We start from the raw sequence: 12,149 nt of genomic DNA, 5'->3' as shown, positions 1-12,149 counted from the left end.
CTCATAGTCAAACCATATATGAACTAGAGATGGGCCGGATATGGACTTTGCTGAATACGAATATTTGGTTCAGATCATACCGAATACGAATATTCAGCCGAATATTCGGTTAGGCTAAAACTGCCTGAAAACAAGTTTATATAGGTCATTGTGTTTTTGGCCCTTCCCTCTGGACCAGCCGGGAATGTTTATGAAAAGAAATGGAACCGTCTCATGCCTGACCGCGAAGTGCACCCGTACCAGCTAGCGGACGCCCTTAAAAAGGAATTTGTTTATTCGGTAAATATTCGGCAGTTCGAACCGAACTATTCGGCCGAATATGCCGAATACCGAATATTCGGCCCATCTCTAATATGAACAATGCAGTTCAGAGCTATTATCTCCTTAAAAAGCCTTTTATGCTGCCAGCGCAGAACCTAAGCTTAAGTACCTAAGTCTAGATTATTGTTTGAGTGTTAATAAACTCCACACTCCATAGAGGGAGTCGGGAAGATAGCGCTAATGGCTCCGTCCCGCTCACACACATACGGTCTTAAGCGACAGTAGTTTTTGAATAAGATAGGCTGTTTTGAGGAAAGGGCTTGGTTAAGTGCGGGAGATAACTAGAATGTTGTTTCAAACGGAACGTAGAAAGTTCGTAATGGATCAGGATAACGGAAATAAAATTCGTTTTTAAAGTGGCGGCCAGTGATAGTGTTAAGTAGGGTGACCAGGTGTGTCGCGTTTTTCGGGAAGTTCCGATTTTTAGCTGTTCAATTTACCCTTGTTGCGAGGAAAATCCAATTTGGAACAGCGCATTGTCACACATTTATATTATTTAATACCATAAAATGATAAAATAAGGATGAAACCATATAGGTACGGCGATAAATTGCAAAAACAAGTTGAAAACGTCTCGTCAAATATGCTAAAATTAGGTCACTTAGAGCCACTTGCACGGCTTGCACCAAACTAACCCGGAGTTAACCGGTTAAATCGTTAACCCAGTGTCAAATTGTAATGGTAACCACGGTAACTCCAGGTTTAACCGGTTACCGGTTAACCCTGGGTTAGTGGGATGGTGCAAGTGGCCCTTAAAGGATTTATTTTATAATTAGGTACTTATTGTGTAGGTTTAAAACTGAATTTCCCAATTCAAATATAACGATACATAATTACAACGTTCTGAATCCGTCCTGTTGGCAAATGCTATCATATCATTGTCATATCACGTCCGAATACAATATTACACGCATATGTGACCCTTTGTGCCCTTAATCATAATACCCTGAATCTTATCAGCGGGGTCCTATTATGAACTTAGTAATTTCGGGTTTCGTCAACTCCGCGAGTTCCAATTTGATGCTAACCCGATGTTCTGGGGTATTCCAAATGAATGTTCAGTCGGGAAAATACCATCAGACGGGCGGGCGGTGTGATTGTTTGCCATTAAAATTTGAATTAAAAAAGTAACTCCAATATATCGCTAATAGATAAGTACTTATTTTGAGAAACTAATGACAATTGTCACAAGAAACACGACAATTGTCACGAAATTCCGACACAGAACTCATTTCCTGTCAAGAATTACCGAAAATTCTTTTAAATCTTGTGACAATTGTCATCATCATAAACTTTTTCCGTCAAAATAAAGTTTATTTAATAATACAATGATGGTGGCAAACAGGAATACGCGCCGCCTGGTGGAATTATGATGATTATGATGTACAATAATAACAATAGAAACATGAGATATTAAAGAAATCAACGTTGTTTGTATATTATACTTTTGGCCTGGGATGAAAATTAATTCTTTCGAGCGTTCAACTCGCCTCTCTCTGTGAGCAACTGGAATCCGTCTTGATTACACAATGGTTCAACTTTGAGCATTTCCCCATAAAAGAGGGTTGATATTTTTTGTCGAGAAAATTTCGTTAATACTGCATCAGATGAGAAAGTTTAAAGGGTGAAACTTTTGATGATCACAAATATTTATAGGATAAAATAGAGCTACAACAATGATTCAAGATACAATCGCCGTATATTGAGGTATTTGAGAGGCCTAAACAGAACTAGAAGATACGAATATTAATATTAAAATAAAACCTCTTAAACTAATAAAATTATAGTATGCATGGATTTGACAAGTACCTACGCATATATTTAATGTGTTACGAAAAGCATGTTCGTCAAAACAGGCTTTTAAAACACATCTCTAAAATTATTTCGTCTCAGCGACCAAAAAATTGCAATAATATTTTTATTAAATTTAAGCTTTCTTTGTTGTCTACACAATTCAATCTTCAGTAATTTTAATAAAATTCTAAACAACATAATCGCATATCACATTGATAGGTTATCCGTTTGTACTTGTAAATAATACCTATGTTTATGCAAGGCTAGTCTAAGGATTTTCCAAGCTCCTTTGAAGGTGCTTTGAGCGAGCAAATATTATTATTTCTCTATTCCAAAGAAACACGAATAAATCCGTTTCTCAGAACTTCACGGGATTTAAAACATGTAACAAAACATACTAAAAGCGGTATGAAACGGTTAAAATGATCGTAAAGTGCAATAAACATTCGAAGAGGCGATAAAAACATTTTGGCATGCAGGCCAGGAATGTGGTTTTAAAGAGTCATAAATGGCCTCAGTGTACCGGTGACGTATTGTTAGGGTGGATATCGCTTCCGTTACTATATGAGGAATATTAAATGAAACCTGTCACGAATATATTTTAGGCCTTTAAACAGTCTTGTTTAACTTATTAAATGAAAGAGTGATAAAATACAGTATGAGAGTACTAACTACCGTCTAGTTAGTACTTTCAATACTATAAAACGGTCGGTAGATAAGAATGTTCAATGTAGCGTTTACTAGTTACATCGTTGTTTAAACGTGTATACGCGTATGATATCAGCGATGTCTAATCAAGGCTCGTAGCTACTAGATGACGATAAGCCTAGAATTACCTACATATACCTATATTTTCAAATAAAGTTGAACACTATTCCTGACACATCCTTACAATAAGTATTTTATTTATCAATTGTTACGTTAAATCTGGGAAATAAGGAGATTTGGTCAAGAGCATATTTTCGAACGATACTAATTAATATACTTATAATATAAAAGTTAAAATATTATTCATTAATGTACTTGTAAGTATTCCCATAAGTTATATTTTAACATTTCATTCCACACACGTCTAAGTGTGTATAGACACACAATAAATTACAAATCATTAAAAGTAAAAGCCAACCCTACAGTAAACCCAACTATTTTCGGAGCGGAAGCGTTTTTTCGGCCTAGGCCGGTAAGTGTCGGTTTATTTAACCGATGTTTATTTGAAAGTTGTAAGGTTACGTTAAACAAGCCACGTTTAACGGCTCAACTAGGGTTAACTGTAAACAGCTCGTTAACGTTAAACAATAAACAGACCCGGAATCTATCACGGGAAGGTAAACTTCTCGGAAATGCGTAACACAGAACTATAACACTGTAGGTTGAACAATAACAACGCAAAAGTATACCTTGCATATATTATTGAAGGTCGATAAAGCAATATACTTAGTATAAATAATTGTATTTTATAAATACTGAAACTTCAACAAACTATCGTTTAATAGTTTCGCTACTCGCCAATAGGTGGCGCCACAATGCAACAGTTAATAATTCACACAAAACAATACAATACAAAGCCGTAGTAAAATCAATCGTTAGTAAAACGCAAGCGGTCAAAAGGTTAATAAATGCACAGATAAATCGGCTGTAAAAAATACAGCCATTGCCATAAAAACTAAAACGTGCCGATATAAAACTGAGAAATATCAGCGCTAATTAAATTTTTACGATGAAGCAAGTAGTTGTTATTACTCATCTTAATTCAATTTAGTGGCTTGTAACAGTAAAAAACTTTATGACACTGGCGTTGATTTGGTTATTACACAAATCGACTGCTTTGGAGTTTTTTCTTTAGTAGTTTTTTATTACTTTGACCAATGACACGACTTTAAAACGCGCTGCGCGATTAAAATCTTGTTATAAAAATCAAGTTGGGCTTTAATACATGATTGGTACAGTCGACACCAAAAAAATGTTTATATTTTTGCACCTTATCCCATTGTAATAAGGCGAAAAGTGTAAATATATCTTTGACGTCGACTGTACCGTTTTGTACCACTTTTTGTTTCTTAAATCATGTACCACTTTAATATGTTAGAAAGTATCAAGTAGGTACTTTGTATTTCTTAGAAAATTTAAAGTAGTTATTTGATTTTTGAAAATGATGTGTAAATGTAACATTAGCCTCCTAGGTCTCAGTCATTTTTGCTGTTTTTAATTAGGAACCTCTTCTTTTTTTCCACTATTCTATATTCTATAGTTCAAAATTTGATTTGAATTGTCCTTTTAAAAAGGACTTAGGAGGTTAGATGACAGTATTACAGGATTCTTATTAAATTATCTACATTTTTTACCGAATAAAACCTGATTTTACAAGGACAGGTATCAAAAATCTCATCAAACTAAACAATTGTCCGTTTTCACGACCCGTCCTAACTTTCCAAACATGCCCGTCATGTTTTTTCAAACAAGTATAAAACGTTAACTCCCGATAAACCCTACAACAACGTCAACAAAGTTCCACCATATGGCGGTAAAAAAAACTTTTGACAGTCACATTAACATGCCTGTCCCTTGTCCTGGGGGAGAAGAGTTTCCCGTTTTTTATCAAATTAGCATTTTTCAGAAAAATATGGTACATTTTTAACCGTGGGTATTTAAAGTATTAAAGTCCGAAGTTTAACCTCGATTTTTTATGATCTACTTACAAATTCCCATTTTTACATAAGGTACAGTACAGGGTGAAACCTAAGTAGTAAACAGAAATTTTTGTTTCTATCGCAGTATTTTAAGTTAAGGCAAATTCATTGCATTAACTCTAGAAGCAAACAATTAAACTTTATTGATAATAATTTTAAATAATATAAACACCAACCTTATGGTCACCCTATTCGACAAGACTTGGTCTGTAGCTTAAAGTACCACTTTTAATTACTGTTATATAGAGTTATCTAATAATATAGATAATTAACAAAATGAAAAGCCGAACAAAGTCATCTCACAACAGCACCGACCTAATAAAAACTATTTTTAAGAATAAAAATAAATAAGCCTATTCCAAAAAGATTGCAACAAATTTTACGGTATTCAAATAAGAGGTCGATGGGAAGTCCAAAATAAGAAATAAAGTGAGGTCCATCTAGGTAGCTGGTAGCAAGTAGCACTTTATATTTTGAAAAGCCGAAAAAAAAACAATTTATTATTTATAAGTAAGTATCTACATTGCTAGGAAGTGTACAACGACCACGCTACTTGAATTTATTATCTGTAGTTCGGAAACTTAAACTCTGTTAAGTAAATTATTAATATTAATAAAACATAAACACGGTGGCCAACAAATAAGTGCATTCCCGTTGCCAGGGAGGTTTTGGGATTATACTGAGCAACTTTTACAATGGGACCAACCCCGAAATTGCTAAATAATAATTTACTCTCCCATGGAAAATGGACCGGCCAAAATGTATGAAACAGCCAAATTTTTTTTCGCGATTTCGGGGTTGGTCCCATAGTAAAAGTTGCTCATATAATCCCAAAACCTCCCTGGCAACGGGAATGCACTTATTTTTTTTTGGCCATCCTGTATACCTACCTACCTCCTTTAAGCTGCCAAAAAACTTCAAAGTCTGAATACATCGCTTCGCAATCATTAATAACACATTCTACAACAATATCAGACAAAGAACTGGCATTTGCAGTCATTTAAGAAACTCAAAATCATAAAAAAGATTTCAACTCCTTAAGAGAAATAATCCATCACGAACAGAAAACTTCAAGAGCATATTAAAGGGAATTTTATTTGAAAGGACTTAATCAAGCAAAGCATCTAAAAAGGTCAAGTATTCTTAAAGGTTCATTGAAGATGCGTTTGTTACGGGCGGGAAGTTTCGCTACTCACCGACAGATGGCGCTAGCGGTTGCGTGAATGCAACTAAGTTACGTCTTTGAATCGTGTTAATCGTCTTATATAAAATACGTAATGCGCTTAGTGTTTTTTATTGTATAATCACATTTAATAGAGTACTATTGATACATTATGAAATTTAAAATGATTTATTAAGCGAATAAAATAAAACGATGCAGAGTTTCAAGAGTTTTGAAATCAATTCGGTTTCACGAAAGACAAATCGGTTTAGAAAAGTAGCAATGAATACATAACAACTGACAAACGAACAATGCCAGATCATTTTCAAAGGCACGGCAAAAACCGCATACCTATTTAAAAATACTTTGACAAAAACATGAGACGGTAAAAAAAAGAAGCTCCAAAATCGTGTGCACCGGTCACGTTTTCTTCGGACGGCCTCGGAGCGGGCACTTTCTAAACACAAACTCGGCCCAAAAGGGATTAAAAATGATCTCCATTGATTTATTATCGGTCCAAGATAACATATTTTGCGTCGCTGGTTTTTGACTCGATCATAATTTCACTCGTTTCGGAGCACGCCCCGGTAATAAAATTAAGATAGTGCTTTGACTTTATGCATTAAGCTTTTATGAGCATAAAACAATTGTTTTAAAGCTTATAAAAACTCACTTGATAAGCGCTAATACGATTTTGTGCTTTAAAAAGTAGAAAAGTAAAGTTAGGCGAGTTTTTATAATAATTTCGAGCGAATTTTTATCAATGTCACAGTTAAATAAATAATAGGGTTACAAATCTTTTTTTTTACTCTAATTTCATTAAGTCGAGCTGTCTAAAGATAGACATGGGTTAGAAATATTGCAACTCATAAATTTTATCTAAATAGATTAGAGAATCTTATTATTCGACAAAAGCTTACTAAAAAATAAATTCGATTTTGAATAGGTAATTTTTTTTGAATAATTTGTAATTTAATTTAGATAAATGATGCACGTAAGATATGTGTGTAGGTATCAATTTAGGGATAGATTTACTCCCTACTATGTAATGTTATAAATTAGAGATGCCACGAATATTCGGCAACTATTCGGTATTCGGCCTATTCGGCCACTTTGCCGAATATTCGGTATTCGGCCGAATGTTGCCTACTATTCGGCCGAATACCGAATATCTGTTGCACCTAGCTAAAAAGAAAAATTACACATAAAAATAACCAAAAACTATTAGGTGTATTTAATATTTAAAATGTATTCTTGGAAAGTAGTTAAATACGAAGGCACGTTTTTGAGCATTTGTTGATTACAAAATAATTTATTTTTATCATGGGTCTGAATTGATTGACTCTAACAACATTCATTAATTCTGTTCAACATAAAAATATATCTTAGCAAACGTTGTGCTTTGATGGCGAACAGTTTTCATAATAATTGTGACACAAAATGTTCGCATGTCTTGTCGAATATTCGGTAATCGGCCGAGAGAGGGGCCGAATATTCGGTATTCGGCCAAATTCGTTATTCGGGGCATCTCTATTATAAATGCGAAAATAACTCTGTCTCTTACCTCTTCTCGCTTAAACCGCTACTGAGTCGATTTAGATGAAATTTTGTATGAACATAGTTTGAGACCCGGGAAAAGGCATAGGATAGGTTTTATAATCATCATCATCATCCCACGCAGACGAAGTAGCTATTCATTATGAGGTAGTTTTTTTAAAGATATACAATAGAACCCGCTTAAGACAATTCTGAAGGGACCTAGCAAAAACGTCTTAAACGGGAAATCATATTAAACTTGAGTAAAAAAAGTATTATTTCATGTAATTTGTTTAAATAGGTAATAATTTGCTACCCCAAATTTACGTAAAACATTAAAACACTGCGATATTTTCAATTCAGTATTTACTATTTACCATTCGGACACTAAAGTTTTCGGCTTTACGTAAAAATAAAACGTTATTTACGTAAGTTGTAAATATAAACGTTATTCGGTAAACGAAATAACACGGTCTGGTTACGCTCTCCATATCGTATCCATATTGCCAATTACGGTGTCGGGTTCGCTGCTTCCCGAGATACGGCTGCGATGTAAATAAGATTGACATATTCCACGATTTTCTTTCTAAGTCGGCAAAGGGCAGACTGAAAGTTTTTGGAATAGAGAAAATTTTACAAATTACGTAGTCAATGCGTGCAACCTTTCACGTGATCAAAAATCGTGGGTTCATACTTATGTTATGCTGTAGAGAGCAGGAAAAATTGTACTTGAAAAATACAAAAAGATGAAAGGAAATTCGGTCAGGATCCTTATCATTCTTATCAAAGACTGACAAGAGGATAAATTCTTTCTGATCGCACGTATAAATGTTCTTTAGAATAGAGTACTTAGGTGATATTTTTACTTTGAAAAGTTTAACCATTTTAAAATACTTTAGATATAATCCTCACTTTACTCAAGAAAAATATAAGCTGACATTTTCGCAAAGGCGCTTTCGCATTTTTCTCGTGGAAAAGGTAGCCGTGTTTGCCTTTGCTTCTAAACTAGCTTATTACCGAAGTTTAATAATAAAATTAATCTTAGAAAAGAATTTACTTATTAAGTTAAGACGTAAGATTGAAAATAATTTCATTATGAGATTAAGAAATTTGTCACAAGTCGCTAAAAAAAATTAGTCAAAATTTCGCCAGAAAAATATGTGGATCTTCAATGATGAATATCGTTTACTTGTTTATTATTGAATAGTTTTATAAAGCTTTTCAGAATAACATTTTCGACACAGATTTCTATAGAATTAATGTGTTTAAACAAAAACCGTTTGCGACATTCCTAACGGCCACTATGAATTCTCTGAGCTCCCGGGTTTTTCAGCGTACCATGCAAATGCCATGCAAAATAAATCATGTAAAAACGTTTCCTCCACATTTATCATTAAGGCAATTCATAAATTGTACGTTCCGCTAAAACTTATACAGCGTTGTCTAGGAATGTCCGTATTTTTGGCTTCTGTCCAGTAAATTAAAGGAAATAGTGAATTTACGAGGATGAAATTACGAACGATCTCCGGCGTCCAAACAACGAAACGTGATGTTTATTACTAAAAATATTTCTTATCAATATAGGTAGTCTAGAAGATATCACTCTTTAGCGAGAAGATAGCCTGTTGTCTGCCACTATGTTTAAACAATAGGGTATTTGACTACTAGTCAATTCAGTTTCTTTTTCGAACTGTCAAAACGATTTTGCCACTATGGAATTTATATGAAACACTAGCACGTGACGTCACAATCAAATTACCTACTCTTTATAGTTTTATACGGGTTTAAAAATAGAAATTGTGTCTAAATATAACTGTTGTCTACGTTTCTCTATTTATCTTAATTCTGGTGCTTTATTTCACGCATGGGGAAAAATAATTTATTTTCAATACAGTCAAATACCCTATTCTTTTTTTCTGAAATTGTATCGTTTATTGCGGTGTGCGATATTATTATTATTTTACTTTATTTCGTTATTACTAGTTGAAAAGTATAATAAAATTGAGTTTTACAACTGTCTTATTTAAGGGGTTGTTAGTTTTTACAGTGTTTTCAAACTAGAGGTTTATGTTATGTTATAACTATAAAATTCTTTGTATTGCTGTATAAATTTATTGAAAATTTATATTTTTGAAGAGCCTGGAAAACTCGTGATAATTACACACCATGGGAAAGATTTTAAAAACTATAAAATTAGATAGAATGTTCGCAATGATACTTATCTCTTTAAATATCATAGAAAGGTGAAGCAGCTTAGATGGTCTTGTTTTTATAAAAAGATCTAAGATTGTGTTGATTTAGTTTAGAATATGAAAAAGTCAAAATAAATCTCTGTTTTTATAACATTTTTCCGTAACAATGAGCCAAGTTCCGTAATTCTTTAACGAAATTACACTTTCCTCGTTAAAGAAATTCACCGAAGTGATAATTATATTAAGTAGGTGCGGTGCGCTCCCAAAATTTCTGTCACAAATCAGTTAACATTACATAAAATTCGAAATTTAAAATAGCGCCGATTTACGACTTAAATTTTAAGTCGACTTTGGGTCGTTAATTGGTGTATCTATTTTAAATTTGGAATGCGTGTGGTCCGTGACATCTAATACCGTTCCTAATTGACATGGATTTGACGGGGCCCATAAAGTCGAATTACTTGTGTCGGGGCAGGACTGATAGTTTATGGTAAGTTCAACCGTCGGGGGAACAGTTATTTGCGGTAGCGTTTAGGAGACGAAAGTGATTTACGAATAACCTGCTTTATATATTCTTGTTTTGTTAAGTATATATTATATTGGATTGTTATCCATTATTTGAAAATTAATTTGTTTTTATCGTTAAAAAAATGCTAAAAATTATTGGTGTTCGATTTTTATATATTTTTTTAAACATAGCATCAACATTTTTTTTATTCATTTGATTTTATTTGCAAAGTGTACGAAGTCCTACGTTTTTATTCCAACTTTTTGAATTTATTTCGGTTTTAAAATAAATATTCTACTTTTATTTCATAAATGAATAGCCGTAATAACAATTATTCATCGTCCGTTGATTTAATAGGCCAATTAAGTACTCTCGCATAAATTAATAATTAATCACAACCGCACATAACTCATGAATGCAAGTGTCAGTTGCATTCATCACAATAACTATTAAGTATTCATGAATAAACTCACCTAAAACTATCAATATGAAACACAGGCTAATGTATAAGATCATCAGGATTCTTTGGTAACTAATAAACTAAATATATCACACGCACAGACAATCATCTACGTGACTGTCGATTTTTTTTATCACAGTTCACATCACTAACTACACAGATTCGGCCACACTGCGATCCCATCAGGCCATCACTACGAGCATTTTTTGTGCTCAACAGGACCACAACTTTTTTCGGTCGTCCAACATAAACTTTCGGTCATCGTACGTCGTCGTAATCCATGCACTGGTCACTTCCCATCACTAATAAACACTGTATTTAATTGAGATTCGAATTCGGAATCTTTTAACACACTTTGAGTTTGTTTCTGTTTTATTGTACGATAGTTTTGCCGGAGCGAGCGGCAGCGGTCCTTCGTCGGTGGCGGTCGGGACCCAACTGGCGTGAAGTTCGTCGGGATTGGTGTGGAATGCGCTGCGCATGGTTGCCACACCGACTCCGCTCGGGTGAACCCGGCCGAAGCGAGGAGGCTCATATTAAGATTACACCCCAAATAGCCCGTGTAGTTTTAATTCGGCCGGTTCATAGAACCAGTAACAGTCGTGCATTGTTGGTGGCGTCGCCCTCGGTATGGCATCGCTCGTTTTCATAACATGACAGAGATTCTACTTTCCGAATCTTCCGTCTCTGTCGCTCGGGCGTTCCAAATTTAAGTTATAAAAAAAAACAGGTAAACGCATCGGGCTTACGGTCCCGAGGCCTATTATTATTATGAAATATCGAAGTTTGGTACAATCTTCAATTAACGCTTTTGTGAAGGGATAGGGATCAAGTTTCAAACGTGGTTTAAGCTTTTGTAAAAACAGATTTGTCTTAAACTCCACACCTAACAAACTTGATAAACATTAACTCATAAATAAGCCTGGTGCACCGCCAGTTTTTTTTGTGACTTGGCTTGCTACACTACCGAGTGTCTGTAATACCTATTTCAGGATTTTGGTATTTTCTGGTACAGAAGTCGAATCTTCTGAATCGATATTGATATTATTGATACTCAAAACAAACTTAATCACTGGAAAATCGACTTGAATAAGTAATAAAATTATTCCAATCTTTATAAATTCTTCAATAGATTTCCGATACGATCAATAAGCAAAAAAGCCACGAAGTAAATTAACTCCTGGCAAATCTTTATCTTTATTAGGCGTCCGATTTTATATGATTAGCTAGCGGTACGTACGATTTCAATTATACGTCTTATCTCCCATCTGAGCTTCAAGCGAGTTCCATAATGTCGTAAGAGCATTAATATATGAAACACATACAACTTTTTAGTATAACTAAGGAACATAGACGGGCCACACTACGTTTCTTAATGCAGCCATGATCTTTAAATGTTTTTAATGGGGTTGTGAAATTGATATCAGATAAATTGGTCATGACATTGTTATAAAAACAGCTTTGATAATACTTAAGCTTTTTAATTTTA

At 34.1% G+C, this 12,149-nt stretch overlaps 1 protein-coding gene across 1 annotated transcript in view; it reads right to left on the bottom strand.

Annotated features, from left to right (window-relative positions):
- LOC134801452 (uncharacterized) overlaps positions 1 to 11,317 on the bottom strand; it is a 50,844-nt gene extending 39,527 nt beyond the window's left edge. The window contains exon 1 of the mRNA XM_063774038.1: positions 10,674 to 11,317. Coding sequence (XP_063630108.1) covers positions 10,674 to 10,716 — 43 coding nt within the window. The 5' untranslated portion in view covers positions 10,717 to 11,317. The remainder of the gene's footprint in view (positions 1 to 10,673) is intronic.
- Positions 11,318 to 12,149: the final 832 nt, after the last annotated feature.

This window comes from Cydia splendana, chromosome 22 (assembly GCF_910591565.1).
Source record: "Cydia splendana chromosome 22, ilCydSple1.2, whole genome shotgun sequence".
Taxonomy (NCBI): Eukaryota; Metazoa; Arthropoda; class Insecta; order Lepidoptera; family Tortricidae; genus Cydia; species Cydia splendana.
The sequence above is the reverse complement of the archived record's forward strand: the minus strand, read 5'-3'. Positions and strand labels throughout refer to the sequence as shown.